Source organism: Heptranchias perlo, chromosome 13 (genome assembly GCF_035084215.1).
Source record: "Heptranchias perlo isolate sHepPer1 chromosome 13, sHepPer1.hap1, whole genome shotgun sequence".
NCBI classification, from domain to species: Eukaryota; Metazoa; Chordata; class Chondrichthyes; order Hexanchiformes; family Hexanchidae; genus Heptranchias; species Heptranchias perlo.
In genome coordinates this window covers 18,630,320-18,647,218 of record NC_090337.1, presented here as the reverse complement: position 1 = coordinate 18,647,218, position 16,899 = coordinate 18,630,320, and the positions used below count along the sequence as shown (strand labels likewise).

General features: G+C 39.8%; 1 protein-coding gene across 1 annotated transcript in view; it reads right to left on the bottom strand.

Moving 5' to 3' along the window:
• Window positions 1–16,899, bottom strand: part of LOC137331343 (uncharacterized) — an 86,021-nt gene that overhangs the window by 38,599 nt on the left and 30,523 nt on the right. The window contains exons 5-7 of the mRNA XM_067995076.1: window positions 12,079–12,219; window positions 2,018–2,166; window positions 758–877 (exon numbers count right to left, since the gene is read on the bottom strand). Coding sequence (XP_067851177.1) covers window positions 758–877; window positions 2,018–2,166; window positions 12,079–12,219 — 410 coding nt within the window. The remainder of the gene's footprint in view (window positions 1–757; window positions 878–2,017; window positions 2,167–12,078; window positions 12,220–16,899) is intronic.

Below are 16,899 nucleotides of genomic sequence, written 5' to 3'. Positions count from 1 at the left end.
TAAAACACTGGTTAGTCCTCAGCTGAAGTATTGTGTTCAATTCTGGGCACCGGACTTTAAGAAGGATGTCAAGGCCTTAGAGGTGCTGCAGAAGATATTTACTAGAATGGTGCCAGGGATGATGGACTTCAGTCATGTGTAGAGACCGGAGAAGCTGGGCTTGTTCTCCTTAGAACAGAGAAGGTTAAGGGGACATTTGATAGAGGTGTTCAAAATCATGAATGGTTTTGATAGAGTAAATAAGGAGAAACTATTTCCAGTGGCAGACAGGTGGGTAACCAGAGGACACAGATTTAAGGTGATCTGCAAAAGAACCAGAGGCAACATGAGGAAACATTTTTTTATGCAGAGAGTTGTAATGATCTGGAATGCACTGCCCGAAAAGGTGGTGGAAGCAGATTCAATAGTAACTTTCAAAAGGGAATTGGATAAATACTTGAAGGGAAAAAATTTACAGAGCTATGGGGAAAGAGCAGGGGAATGGGATTAATTGGATAGCTCTGTCAAAGAGCCGGCACAAACACAATGGGCCGAATAGCCTCCTCCTGTACCATAATTACTATGATTCTATGACCTCCAACATTTGCAAGTCATTAGGTCTCACTCACTTGTGGAATAAGATGGGAGTTCTATTCTTCTCCACTGGGTCACTTTTGTTAATCTTGTGTTATTCCTGACATCTGATTTTTTTTAAATGTGTGGTATCTATTTCCATACTTTATGCAAAAAGTTAATTGCATGATATTTGTATGATTACCTTTCTTTTTTTTCTTTGATCCACTGATGTTGCTGTTCACAACATCCTCACCATCAGTGGCAACATAGTGTCCAGTGTTCTGGCTCGACATGACCGACTGCACACCAGATTTTTCAGTTGCTGGTAAACCAGAAGCAAAAACAACCCAATCAATAAGCAGATCACAAATAAAGAGGGCAAAAATACAACAAAAATAAACAGAATAAATTATAAGAGTGCAGTTGAAAAGGAATAAAATAAACTGCTTTTATAAAATTCTAAAACACTGTTTTCCAGTAAGTAACTTCTGACTTAGTCCTAGTTATTTCTTTTAAAGTAACTTTGATACAAACATGACCTGCACACATGAAGTATTCGTAAGCAGATGTATTATCTGGCTGACTAAATTACATGCTTCTTGGATGTTGCTGTATTTAATAGCAGCCCAGTGGTTAGAAATCATTTTTGGCATATACTGACCACTGATAACACAATCAATTGGCTGCACAAGAGAAGGGATTTTCATTAGGGTGAAATTAAAATCATAACCTAATCACAAGTTAATACATTTTAAAGTCTTATTCAGTAATTCAGGGATCATACTGCTAAATCTGTTGTATAAAACTGTTGAATACAACACACGCCAAAAAAAATGTCATTTTTCTTTCGTATTGCATTTAACCCATTTGATTTGAAAACACAGCGTATTTTTGTACAAATTCAGAATTAAACATGATAGATATACCCATGCAACTACTGCTACATTCTTTGAAGTTCCCGACGTGCACTCCTGATGGAACCACCTTATCCAATATGGCGGGTGGGGCACTTCCGGCTGGAAATGTGCATGCGCTTCCTTCCTGCCATATCTGAGGCCTTGGAGGCCATTTAGCGCCCAAAAAATGGGTGCTGTGCGGCCGAATTTCTAGGCCGCTGTTTCCTTCAGTTAATTCATAAAGCATATGGAATATAAAAACCCAGTCTGACACTTCTTAGATGCGGACAACCAAAAAGGGAAGCAGCTGTCCTGGACTTGAGAGATTTAATATAGAAGTTCCCTGAAGGCAGATACAGGTGTTAACTACCTCTCTGCATCAGCTTCCCCCATAGCCTTCTCTCATTCCCATTTGAGACACAGATCAATTTTTTTTTTAGTTAATTTTTTGATTTGAATTGTTAATCATTTCTTTTCCTAAGTGATACCTTACAGTCAAGGGGAACATGCTCATTGTTGTAGCTGTGATGCACTGTATAAGAGGTTAATGCAATATCCTACTGCACCTTCCAGGAAGTGTTTTGATGGGTCCTCCTCAAAATGTAAAGATGCACCAAATGTCTTCCCGGCCATGTCTTCTGCATAATCTGCAGCAAACTTGATAAGCTCACAAGCTCCTTCACATTGCAAATTATTGCCATCCAAAAACAGATCTCTACAACAAGGATAATTATCTAATTTATTAACTTACAAGACTAATTTACTGTCTAGATTAAATTGTTACCTCGTCATAAATCAGTAATTATACAATATTTTGGTACTCTGTTTATATTGTTAACAATGAAATAAAATGACTTCCTGCCTGAGCAATATATAATCTTTAATTGTATACTTCAAACCTGGAGTGAATTAGGTTTTATACTAGTTTGAATTCATTTGTGCCACAATATAAATCAGCTGCAGATTCTAACCCATGTCTGTACCCCAGCAGTCTACAACTATTGCAATGGGTGATTCTGGTGATTCTGCAATCTTCTCACTCGTGTTATTTGCAAACTAGATTGGGAAAAAAAATGTAAGTAATGAAATAACTTGAAGAACTTGCATTTGAATTAAAGGCTGATATTAAACAGTTCAATGCTAGTCTAGTTGGGAATAAAATGTCAGATCTTGAACTGCTTAAGGTGCACAATGTTGGAAGTAGCCTTGTCATTTCATTGTGCATCTGGAGAAAACATTTTCCCCTCCCCTAGTCTTTTGGTGCAGAGTCCAATTGTAACACTCCAACTACTACCCAAACTGAAATCAGTAACAGCACAGATCAGGGATTGACCTTCTGACTGTATGGTTTAATATTTCACCAGGTCAAAGGGGCCCTAAACCAGGTTCCATGATGTGAAGTGTGAAATGGCATGATTGATAACAAATTGGCTGAAGGACCATAAATATAGGGTGTTTCTAAACAGGGTACCTTCCCAATGAGGTCCAGTCACAAGTTGGGTGCCTCAAAGTTTGGTGCTAGGGCTCCATCCAATCATTATATACATTAACAATCTAGATGAAGGCATAGATGGTACAGTAATTTAAATTTGCAGATGACAGCAAATTATGTGGCACAGTCAAGGATCATAGAGGGAAATAGATTTAAAATGGATCAGGAGAGCTGAGGGAAGTGGGTCCAAGATTGGCAAATGTCTTTCAATGTGCAAAAGTGTGCAGTTATGTACATAGGTGGCCAGAATACAGCACAAGTAAGTGTAATTTAAAGTTAACTGAAAGGGAGAAAAACATGGAAGTAATAATTGACTGGGCTTTTTAAAATTCAAGCACTGGAAACTGTGTCCAAAGTGAATCTTGGGTGTATTGCTTGGATTATTCAATACAAAACTGGACCATGATAATAGGGTTTTGGTAGGAAGAATAAGGAGGCCATATACTGCTGGATAATAAGTCTAAATGAGGTAGAGGAGCAAAGGGATCTAAGGGTACAGACACACAAATCACTAAAAGTAGCGACGCAGGTTAATAAGGTCATAAGATAGGCAAACCAAACACTCGGGTTCATTTCTAGAGGGATAGAATTGAAAATCAGAGAAGTTATGTTAAACTTGCATAGAACCTTGGTTAGATCACACTTGAAGTACTGTGCACAGTTCTAGTCTTCAGATTATAAAAAGGATATAGGGGCATTGAAGAAGATGCAAAAAAGATTCACAAGGATGATACCAGAACTGAGAGGATGTACTTATCAGGAATGGCTGAACGGGCTGGGGCTATTTTCTCCAGAAAAGAGAAGTCTGAGGGGTGACCTGATTGAGGTCTTTAAGATTTTGATTAAAGGGTTTGATAGGGTAGATGTAGAGAAACTCTTTTCATGTGTGGGGAGTCCAAAAATAGAGGTCACATAAATGTAAAATAGTCACTAATAAATGCAATAGGGAATTCAGGAGAAGAGTGGTAAGAATGTGGAACGTGCTACCACAAGGTGTAGTTGAGGCAAATAGCAAAGATGCATTTAAAGGGAAGCTAGATAAGCACATGAGGGAGAAAGGAATAGAAGGGGATGCTGATAGGGTTAGATGAAGAGGGATGGGAGGAGGCTCGTGTGGAGCATAAACGCCGGCATAGACCAGTTGGGCCGAATGGCCTGTTTCTGTGCTCTAGGCTCAATGTAACTTGATCATATAAAAGGTTTAGTAAGGTCTCATTTGGAATATTGTGTATAATTTTGGTCGCTCCACTTCAGGAAGCACACTGTGGCTGTAGAGAAAGGCAATAAAAACGACCCGCAGTCTGAGATCATTGAACTAAGAAAAGAGATTTGGGGGGTGAAATTCGCAATAGCACAAAACAGGTGATAGCGAATCGGTAGCCTGTTTTATAATCTGACCAACTTCTTTTCCATTGAATGGAGGGAAAATGGGCTGTAATTCGCTAATTTATCCAATTTTCCGATACCGGCCAAGCTGAATTTCACCCTTTGAATGGGTTGGGGTTCTATTCACTGGGGAGAGAGACAGAGGAGATCTGACCCAGTATTGAAAATTATTAAAGGCACAGACAACAAGCAAGTATATAGTGTGTTTTAATTACTGGGATCAGGTAGAACCAGGGGCCTCCCATATCAACTGAGAAAGCTGGAAGTGAGGTTTTACTTTTCTCAGAGAGTCATCGACCTGTGGAACAGGATTCCAGAAGTGGAAGTGAAGACTAATTCCTTACAGTCTCTTAAGGCATTAGAAAGATTTCTGGAAGTGTGATGATCATGGTATATGGAAGACTAATTATTCTGAAAAATAACAATTGGCTTTTAGGCCTCATGGCATTGCAAAAATAGTAAAAAGACAGCACTAAAGACTTTGTATCTGAATGTGCGTAGCATTCATAACAAAATGGATGAATTGACAGCTCAAATAGAAATAAATACATACGATCTGATAGCCATTACAGAGACATGGCTGCAAGATGACAAAGGCTGGAACCTGAATATTCAAGGATATTTGACATTTCAGAAGGCCAGGAAGCTAGGAAAAGGTGAAAGGGTAGCTCTGTTAATTAAGGATGACATGAGGATAATAGAGAGCAATGTCCTTAGTCCTAAAGACCAAGATGTAGAATCAGTTTGGGTAGAGATAAGAAATAGTAAAGACAAGAAGTCACTTGTGGGAGTAGTTTATAGACCCCCTAACAACAACCACACTGTAGGACAGGATACACAGGATCAAATAATGGGGGCTTGTGAGAAAGGAACAGTGATAATCATGGGTGATTTTAATTTACATATAGATTGGAAGAATCTGATTGGCAAAGGTAGCCTGGACGATGAGTTCATATAGTACTTTCGGGACAGTTTCTTAGAGCAGCATGTTTGAGACCCAACCAGAGAGCAGGCTATTCTAGATCTGGTAATGTGTAATGAGACAAGATTAATGACCTCATTGTAAAGGAGCCTCTAGGTAGCAGTGATCACAATATGATTGAATTTCGCATTCAGTTTGAGGGAGAGAAGAGTAAGTCTAAGACTAGTGTTTTAAACTTAAATAAGGGCAATTATGAGAGCATGAAGACAGAGCTGGCTAAAGTGGACTGGGAACTTGGGTTAAGAGATATCTCATTAAATGTCTGCCACTGCATCTCTAATGAGATATTTCATAACAGATACATTCCAGAAAGAAAGACTCTAGGGGAAGGACGTACCATCCGTGGCTAACTAGGGAGTTAACGATAGTATCAAATTGAAAGAAAAGGCATACAATTCCGCGAAGATTAGTGGCAGGTCAGAAGATTGGACAGAATATGAAAAACAGCAAAGAATGACTAAAAGAATAATGAGGGAGAAATTAGAGTACGAGAGAAAGCTAGCTAGAAATATAAAAACAGATAGTAAGAGTTTCTACAGGTATTTAAAAAGGAAAAAAGTAAAGTGAGTGTTGGTCCTCTAGAGACTGAGTCTGAGGAATTAATAATGGAGAATAAGGAAATGGCGGATGAATTGGACAGATATTTTGCGTCCGTCTTCATTGTAGAGGATACAAATAACATGCCAGAAGTAATTGTGAATCAAGAGGTGAAAGGGAGGGAGGAACTTAAAACATTTACAATCACCAGGGAAAGGGTTTTGAAAAAATTATTAGAACTAAAAGCTGACAAGTCCCCAGGTCTTGACAGACTGCATCCTAGGTCTTAAAAGAAGTGGCTGCAGAGATAGTAGATGCATTGGTATTAATTTTCCAAAATTCCCTAGATTCTAGAAGGGTCCCATCAGATTGGAAAATAGCGAATGTAACTCCTCTATTCAAGAGAGGGAGTCAGAAAGCAGGAAACTACAGACCAGTTAGCTTAACATCTGTCATAGGAAAAATGCTAGAATTTATTATTAAGGAGGTTATAGCAGGGCACTTAGAAAATCTCAATGCAATCAGGCAGAGTCAACACGGCTTTATAAAGGGGAAATCGTGTTTGACAAATTTATTAGAGTTCTTTGAGGAAGTAACAAGCAACAAGGGTAAAGGGGATCCTGTGGATGTGGTGTACTTGGATTTCCAGAAGGCTTTTGACAAGGTGCCACATCAAAGGCTACTACACAAAATAAGAGCTCATGGTGGAGGGGGTAACATATTAACATGGATAAAGGATTGGTTAGCTAACAGGATTGGCAATATGTAACAAGTGGAGTGCCACAGGGATCAGTGCTTGGGCCTCAACTATTTATAATCTATATCAATGACTTGGAAGAAGGGACTGAATGTATGATTGCTAAATTTGATGATCTCACAAAGGTAGGAAGGAAAGTAAGTTGTGAAGAGGACATAAGGAGTCTGCAAAGGGATAAAGATAGATTAAGTGAGTGGAGAAAAATTTGGCAGATGGAGTATAATGTGGGAAAATGTGAACTTGTCCACTTTGGCAGGAGGAATAGAAAAGCAGTATATTATTTAAATGGAGAAGGATTGCAGAACTCTGAGGTACAGAGGGATCTGGGTGTCCTAGTACATGAATCACAAAAAGTTAGTGTGCAGGTACAGCAAGTGATTAGGAAGGCAAATGGAATGTTGTCATTTATTGCAAGGGGAATGGAATATAAAAGTAGAGATGTTTTGCTACAGTTGCATAGGGCATTGGTGAGACCACATCTAGAATACTGTGTGCAGTTTTGGTCTCATTGTTTAAGAAAGGACATAATTGCTTTGGAGGCAGTTCAGAGAAGGTTCACTTAACTGATTCCTGGGATGAGGGGGGTATCTTATGAGGAAAGGTTGGACAAGTTGGGCCTGTATGCACTGAAGTTTAGAAGAATGAGAGGTGATCTTATTGAAACATATATGATCCTGAGGGGACTAGAAGGGGTAGATGCTGAGGGGATGTTTCCCCTTGTGGGAGAGACTAGAACTCGGGGCCACAGTTTAAAAATAACGGATCTCCCATTTAAGACGGAGATGAGGAGAAAATTTTTCTCTCTGAGGGTCGTGAGTCTGTGGAACTCCCTTCCCCAGAGAGCGTTGGAGACAGGGTCATTGAATATTTTTAAAGCTGCGTTAGATAGATTCCTGATTAACAAGGGAGTCAAAGGTTATAGTAGGTAGATGGGAAAGTAGGGTTGAGGTCACAATCAGATCAGCCATGATCTTATCAAATGGCAGAGCAGGCTCGAGGGGCCGAATGGCCTACTCCTGCTCTTAATTCGTATGTTTGTATGTATGTATATTGAGTTTTGCCTGATCTCCTGTGAGGGTCAGTGTAATCTTTGACAGAGGATTCCTGAATTGGCTATAGGTATCTTTTTTTTTGCTTCTCCGAGGAGCTGGGAGGGCTGATACACGGGGATGAGATTAGACAAAGAAAATGGGGTGATCATATATAGGCCTGGTGGCCCTTTTCCATCCTGGGTATACAACATAAGATAAAAGAAAACATCTTATCACATAGCAAATACTGCTGGACAAAATATTTTTAAATTTGGGGAACATACATATAATTTTTAATCAATTTACAGTTACAAGTTTAAAAAAATTAAACAGGAATGGAAATATGTTTTAATGAACTGTCTTTGTAATCCAGATTGTAAGGGTTTACATGTACTATATCAACTGGATTGATAGCTCTGAGTAGGTTTGTGTTAGCAACTACTGAGATTTTGAATGTCACAAGGTTAAATAAAGTGAAATCAACTTGTTCTAAGTTTTTCCAATCATTTTTGTTCTTTTTGTGACAATAGCAGTCAATGCCAAGAATAAAATAATTACAAATGCTTTTATATAATTTAGCCACTGATTGTTGTTCTTCAAATTCTGCCAGGCAAGCCCACATTTCCCACGAACAGCTTACTGTTGACAAATGTCTCCAGATGTTCTATGGTAGAATCTTCTACAGATAATACATTCTTAAGAGAGGATACCACAAGTGGAATGTAACTTGTATGTGTTGGTAAGATTGGGCTTTCAAAAGTAAACATTGCTGTAACTCATAACTGTAATGAAAATACAAGCTGCATCTTTACCAAATAGAACTATTCACATCAACCATTATCTATGACGCATATGTATACATAGTGCACAAGCAAGGAATGTTGCACAGTTTAAATATCCTTTGCATTTAGTAATAAAATATTCAGAAATGTATAGAAATGTTATGTAGAGTAAGGGCTACTTTTAGAGTGTAATTTTTGTACAAGTCTAGCACCATTCAAAATAGATATATAGCATGAAAGCATGTTAAGATTGAGTCTCATTTAGCAGGTCTTTAACTGATTTCTACCAGTTGACTTAAAAACCAGACAGCCATTACAAGAGGGTAGATCCAATCAACTGAAGCAATGAGTTGTTTTTTTGGCTGTCATAAAGGTTAATGCCTCATATGCAATAAGAATACAACACCACAATGGAAGCAAAATGAGCATTGTGATCTTTACAAATTGGACAATAAAACACTGTGCACGGTAAGAATGGAACTGTCCATAGACAGTGGGTGAAAACGTACAACTGATTTATTTGTCAATTTGCAAAGTAGCACGTCTTCTCAAGAAGGAAAATATGGTACAAAAAAGTGAGAGCCTCTCTTTGTAAGTAGGAGATACCAATTTTCTTGGTGTCTTGGCCAACATTTATCCCTCAACCAACAACTAAAACAGACGACCTGGTCATTTATTTCATCGCTGTTTGTGGGACCTTGCTGTGTGCAAATTGGCTGCCACATTTCCTACATTTAAAGAGGAGATGGTTCGGGTACATCTAGGCTTTTAAATAGGAGATGGTTCGGGTACAGTCTAGGTACATTCCCATGAGGGGGAAAAGTAAGGCAACCAAAGCCAGAGCTCCCTGGATTAAGAAAGAGAGAAAGATGAAGCAGAAAAAGAGGGCGTATGTCAGATGTCAGGTTGATAATACAAATGAGAACCAGGATGAATATAGAAAGTACAGAGGAGAAGTGAAAAAGGAAATAAGAGGGGCAAAGAGAGAGTATGAGAATAGACTGGCAGCTAACATAAAAGGGAATCTAAAAGTCTTCTATCAGGCATATAAATAGTAAACGGGAAGTAAGAGGAGGGGTGGGCCATTTAGGGACCAAAAAGGAGATCTAGGCATGGAGGCAGAGGGCACGGCTGAGGTACTAAATGAGTACTTTGCATTGTCTTTACCAAGGTAGAAGATGCTGCCAAAGTCACAGTAAAAGAGGTAATTGAGATACTGGATGGGCTAAAAGTTGATAAAGAGGAGGTACTAGAAAGGCTGGCTGTACTTAAAGCAGATAAGTCACCCAACCCGGATGGGATGCATCCCAGGTTGCTGAGGCAAGTAAGGGTGGAAATTGCAGAGGTCCTGGCCATAATCTTCCAAACCTCCTTAGATATGGGAGTGGTGCCAGAGGACTAGAGAATTGCAAATGTTACACCCTTGTTCAAAAAAGCATGCAAGGATAAACCCGGCAACTACAGGCCAGTCAGTTTAACATCTGTGGTGGGGAAGCTTTTAGAAATGATAATCCGGGACAAAATTAATAGTCACTTGGACAAGTGTGTACTAATAAAGGAAAGCCAGCAAGGATTTGTTAAAGGCAAATTGTGTTTAACTAACTTGATTGAGTTTTTTGATGAGGTAACAGAGAGTGTTGATGAGAGCAATATGGTTGATGTCGTGTATATGGACCTTCAAAAGGCGTTTGATAAAGTGCTACATAACAGGCTTGTCAGCAAAATTGAAGCCCATGGAATAAAAGGGGCAGTGGCAGCATGGATACAAAATTGGCTAAGTGACAGGAAACAGAGAGTGGTGGTGAACGGTTGTTTTTTGGACTGGAGGAAGGTATACAGTGGTGTTCCCCAGGGGTCGGTACTAGGACTACTGCTTTTTTTTACTTGGACTTGGGTGTACAGGGCACAATTTCAAAATTTGCAGATGACACAAAACTTGGAAGTGTAGTAAACAGTGAGGAGGATAGTAATAGACTTCAAGAGGGCATAGACAGGCTGGTGGAATGGGCGGACACATGGCAGATGAAATTTAATGCAGAGAAGTGTGAATTGATACATTTTGGCAGGAAGAATGAAGAGAGGCAATATAAACTAAATGGTACAATTCTAAAAGGGGTGCAGGAACAGAGAAACCTGGGGGTATATGTGCACAAATCTTTGATGGTGGCAGGACAGGTTGAGAAAGCAGTTAAAAAAGCATACAGGATCCTGGGCTTTATAAATAGAAACATAGAGTACAAAAGCAAGGAGGTTATGTTGAACCTGTATAAAACACTGGTTCGGCCACAACTGGAATATTGTGAGCACCGCACTTTAGGAAGGATGTGAAGGCCTTAGAGAGGGTACAGTAAAGATTTACTAGAATGGTTCCAGGGATGAGGGACTTCAGTCATGTGGAGAGACTGGAGAAGCTGGGCTTGTTCTCCTTAGAATAGAAATGGTTAAGGGGAGATTTGGTAGAGGTGTTCAAAATCATGAATGGTTTTGATAGAGTAAATAAGGAGAAGCTGTTTCCAGTGGCAGAAGGGTCGGTAACCAGAGGACACAGATTTAAGGCGATCGGCAAAAGAACCAGAGGCGATGTGAGGAAACGTTTTTTTACGCAGTGAGTTGTAATGATCTGGAATGCACTGTCCGAAAAGGTGGTGGAAGCAGATTCAATAGTAACTTTCAAAAGGGAATTGGAGAGACTGGAGAAACTGGGGTTGTTCTCCTTAGAGCAGAGAAGGTTAAGAGGAGATTTGATAGAAGTGTTCAAAATCATGGAGGGTTTAAATAAAGTAAATAAAGAGAAACTGTTCCCATTGGCAGAAGGGTCGAGAACCAGAGGACACAGATTTAAGGTGATTGGCAAAGGAACCAAGGGCGACATGAGGAAAAACCTTTTTATACAGTGATTAGTTATGATCTGGAATGCGCTGCCTGAAAAGGTGGTGGAAGCAGATTCAATTGTGGCTTTCAAAAAGGAATTGGATAAATACTTGAAGGGAAAAAATTTGCAGGGCTATGGGAAAAGAGCAGGAAAATGGGACTAACTGGATTGCTCTTACAAAGAGCTGGCAAGGGCTCGAACAAAGAGCTGGCAAGGGCTCGATGGGCCAAATGGCCTCCTCCTGTGCTGTAACCATTCTATGATTACAACAGTGACTTCAAAAGTACTTCATTGGTTGTAAAACAATCTAGGATGTCCTGAGGTCACGAAAGGTGCTATATAAATTCAAATCTTTTTTTCTTTCTTATGTACCTTGCTTGCAACTGCGCAGAGTCGATAGTGAGATGCAAGATTGATATCTTAGAGGTGTGTGCACTTGTGTACCTTTGGGGATCAGGATGAAACTTCACACTACTTCATTTTCATGGAAGTGGTTGGTCAGCTGGCTCCCTTCAGAGACTGGATGCATAGGATAGATTCCATGATAGAACTAATTGTACGTGGTTTACAGAGGCAATGGATGGGCTAAATGGCTTCCACCCCCTGCCCATTCCATACTTTTGCATGTTGTTATGAACTGTCAGAATGTTGAGAGCACCTCTATTTTGTAAACTGTAGCTAAAGCAATAGTTACAGTTCTGTTACTGTGATTTATAAAATACTTCTGTTGCCAAAGCCCAATATAGGACAGATATAAAGAACACAACTCCCAGGACAGTTTAGATTACCTAATGGCAGTTTTGGCGACAAGATCTCCCAATAATGATCCACTTAGAGGCCCCAGATTACAGTAACACATGCTTAGTGTTAATAGCTGACCATTCCCCTGTAGTCCATGACACAGGCCTCTGAGTCCTTCATCAAGCAGCCTGAAAAAAGTAAACCTGTTAATAATTTATTAGACAGCAAAATTTTTTGTGCTAATACTTGTATGACCATTTTCATATCCTCACCACCGCCTAGAGCCTGATGAATGAGGGAAAACAGGATGGATGCTCCAAATATTTAGATTCACATTAAAAATGCTTTCAAGATCAAGAATTTATTTTATTTTAAAAATCCAGAAATCAAGATTAAGTTTATAGTAAGTGTGTTTCCCCTTTTGCAAACAAGTTCTATATTAAGGATCAATATACTCCAGATTAACAACAGCATTTTAATGTGTACATCATAAAAATCATAGAATTGTATAGCACAGAAGGAGCCCATTCGGCTGATCGAGCCCATGACAGGTCTTTGTAAGAGCAATCCAGTTAGTCCTATTCCCCCGATCTTTCCCTGTAGCCCTGCAAATTTTTTCCCTTCAAGTATTTATCCAATTCCTTTTTGAAAGCCACGATTGAAGATCAGATCGGATCAAAGATTATTCTTTGGCCCATTCAATCTCAATTTTCTATAACCATTTCTTAAATAAGTTTGGGTTCTAGCCTCAACTTCTGTAACATGGCCCCAAGGTATCAGTTCCAAGCCAGTAATATTAATTGTCTGTTCATTCTTAGGCAGGTTATTTATCAATCTAATTTCTGAAAAATTTCATTTTTTTACATTTCTGAAAGTAATGATTAAATAGCTTATTTTATCAGTGTGAGGGATGATCCCACCTCTAAAAGATTTAAGAATAAACTGTTAAATTTTTTTAATAAAATAAAATCATGACATGGAAAACATTTTTAATGGGAAACTAAATAATAGTAAAATAATACTATTTTACAATCTCTCCATATGGTGAAAATAGTTTGAAGCTATTATCGTTTATTTTTAATCAACTAACAGCAGTGTGCAAAATCAATAGTCATATGAAGAACATCTTGCAGCCATATCCCTTAGCAGCCTTTGATCTACATAAATTAGTCTGTCTCTGTAGAGTATGTAGCAGTCCTACATTTCCAATATATGTCCAGTCATAAGTTCTTAAAGAAATAATATCCTTAATACCTTCACAGATGAGTTGCCTTTATCCAACTTGCTTAATTAGTTCCTAAGGCTATAAACATCTTGGAGGAAAGCAATGAAGTGGATGTTGAATCCTCATATAATGGGGAATCCAATATTAGCCATCTGAAATGTGCCATGCAGGGAACAGAATCCACACTGCGCTGCCAGGAGGCAAGAAGTCCAAGAATACCTCCATAGGTATTTTCTGAAATATGCAACTTAAACCAAAAAGGTTTATAAAACCAAGGCCCCGGCTGCCCTCTTGGTGGACTTAAAAGATCCCATGGCACTATTTGAAGAAAAGCAGGGGAATTTTCCCTGGTGTGCTGGCCAATATTTATTTCTCAACCAACACTTAAAACAGATTATCTAGACATTTATCTCATTGTTGCTTGTGGGACCTTGCTGCGTGAAAATTGGCTGTTTCATTTGCCTACAATACAGCAGTGACTTCAAAAGTAACTCATTGGCAGTGAAGCACTTAGGGATGTCCTGAGGATGTGAAAGGCTCTATATAAATGCAAGTTTGTTCTTTCTTTTGTTATCTATAATCCAACTATCTATTATCCCCTTGTCTCCTCCGATAGAATACTTTTGTATGATTCCCAGTACTGATTATTATTTGTTTCCTTGAATTTTAAAAATATTTTTACTATCTTTAGGCTATTTTTAACTCATTCAGTTACTGTGTCGCTGGTCATGCTACATTTCACCTTCAATGCAATGCATGCATTCCTCTAGAATTTTAACTGAATTAGTTCTACTAATTCATTTGGGGTAGCAGTACAAAAGCTAAATTTGGAAATTAGATTATATAAGTATTTATCTGGCTAGGCATTCTTACATATGGGTCTGTTATCCAGTTTCAATTTCTGGTCTATCTAGTCATGGAGGGAGCGGTGCCTTCGGAATGCTGAAAGGGGAGGGCAGGGGAAGATGTGTTTTCTTTGTTTATTTCCGTCTCCGTCGCATCTGTTCTGACGATGCCACCTTCCACACCAGCGCTTCCAATATGTCTTCCTTTTTCCTCAACTGAGGATTCCCCTCCACTATAGTTGACAGGGCCCTTGACCCTGTCCGTCCTATTCCCCGCACTTCTGCACTCACCCCTTCCCTTCCCTCCCAGAACCAAGATAGGGTCCCCCTTGTCCTCACCAGCCTCCACATTCAACGCATCATCCTCCGCCATTTCCGCCACCTCCAGCGTGATCCCACCACCAAACACATGTTCCCCTCCCCTCCCCTTTCAGCATTCTGAAGGGATCGCTCCCTCTGTGACACCCTGGTCCACTTTTCCATCATCCCCAACGCCCGCTCTCCTCCCCACGGCACCTTCCCGTGCGAGCGCAGGAGATGCAACACCTGCCCCTTCATCTCCTCCCTTCCCACTGTCCAGGGCCCCAAACACTCCTTCCAGGTGAAACAGCGATTTACTTGTACATCTTTCAAGTTAATATACTATATTCGCTGCTCACAATGTGGTCACCTCTACACTGGGGAGACCAAACGCAGATTGGGTGATCGCTTTGCTGAACACCTCCGCTCTGTCCGCAAGCATGATCCTGACCTGCCGGTTGCTTGCCATTTTAATTTCCCATCCCACTCCCACCTGTCTGTCTGCCCTCGGCCTTTTACACTGTTCCAGTGAAGCTCAACATAAGCTCAAGGAACAGCACCCCATCTTTCGTTCAGGCACTTTACAACCTTCCGGACTCAACATTGATTTCAATAACTTCAAATCATAACCACTGTTCCCATTTTTTCGGACAGCAAGTGCTGGTAATGATTCTGCTGTTGCCATTTACAGGTACTCCTGACATATCTTTTGTTTCTTAACTTGTCCCATTACCATCTTCCTTGCCTTGCACCATCAATCCTTTTGTCATTTAATCACTCCTGACCTCCACCGTATCAGAGACCTTTCCTTTTGTTCTTTCCTCCCCTCCCCTTTTCCTGGCTCTGCACTTTCTTAAAAGCTTTAACTCTTTACCATCTTCCAGTTCTGACAAAAGGTCTTCAACCTGAAACGTTAACTTTTTTCTTATTCATTTATGGGATGTGGGCATCGCTGGCAAGGCCAGCATTTATTGCCCATCTCTAACTGAAGGTGGTGCTGAGCCACCTTCTTGAACTGATGCAGTCCGTGTGGCTTTTTTGTAGCGGGATTGTACAACTAAGTGGCTTGCTAGGCCATTTCAGAGGGCAGTTAAGAATCAACCACATTGCAGGTTTCTTTCCTTAAAGGAAGGACATTAGTGAACCAGGTGGGTTTTTAAGACAGTCTGGTAGTTTCATGGTCACCATTACTGATACTAGCTTTTTATTCCAGATTTTATTTAATTAACTGAATTTAAATTCCCCAGCTGCCACAGCAGGATTTGGACTCATATCTCCAAGATTATTAGTCCAGGCCTAATTACTGGATTATTAGTCCAGTAACATAACCACTATGCCACTGTACCCGACCGACTGTTTCTTTCTCCACAGATGCTGCCTGACTTGCTGAGCTTCTCCATCAATTTCTGTGTTTATTTTTAACTACATTTCCACAGTCTGTTAACTCTAATTCAAAAACTCCCAGTTATTTTTTTAGCCATGAAAAATGCTGCCTTTCACAAACCTAGCTTGGGTTGCAATTTAATGTGGTTAAATTATTTTTCCTACAATAAATTCCAGCATCTTTTCTGCTAAAGATGCCAAGCTAATGTGTCTAAATTTCCCAGGATCATGCTTCTGATTTGTTTTTTTGTTGGAGGACTTGAATATTAACTATTTCTCGTGATTCTTGTATCATCTTTGTGCTCAATGAACAGTGAAAAATGTCTTCCATAGTATCCCCTATTCCTCCTCTTATGGATACATTTCTTGTATATTAGAATGCCACAATAAATGATAATTTCATTACTGATCTTTTCTATACGTTCAATAGAAAAAGAACTGTTTACCATTATAAAACCCTTTCTCAAAAATAAAGTTTCCCAATGTTGGCTTCCCTTATCTCAGTCTTACCCACTTACATATAAGAACAGAAGAAATAGGAGCAGGACTAGGCCATACGGCCCCTTGAGCCTGCTCCACCATTCAATAAGCTCATGGCTGATCTTCGACCTCAACTCCACTTTCCCGTGCAATCTCCATATCCCTTGATTCCCTTAGAGTCCAAAAATCTATCGATCTCAGCCTTGAATATACTCAACGACTAAGCATCCACAGCCCTCTGGGATAGAGAATTCCAAAGATTCACAACCCTCTGAGTGAAGAAATTCCTCCTCATCTCGGTCCTAAATGGCCAACCCCTTATCCTGAGACTATGTCCCCGAGTTCTAGACTCTCCAGTCAGGGGAAATTGCCTCTCAGCATCTACCCTGTCAAGTCCTCTAAGAATTTTATACATTTTATTGAGATCACCTCTCATTCTTCTAAACTCCAGAGAATATAGACCCATTTTACTCAATTTCTCCTCACAGGACAACCCTCTCATCCCAGGAATCAACCTAGTGAACCTTCATTGCACCACCTCTTAAGGCAAGTGTATCCTTCCTTAGGTAAGGAGACCAAAACTGTACACAGTACTCCAGGTGTGGTCTCACCAAAGCCTTGTACAATTGTAGAAA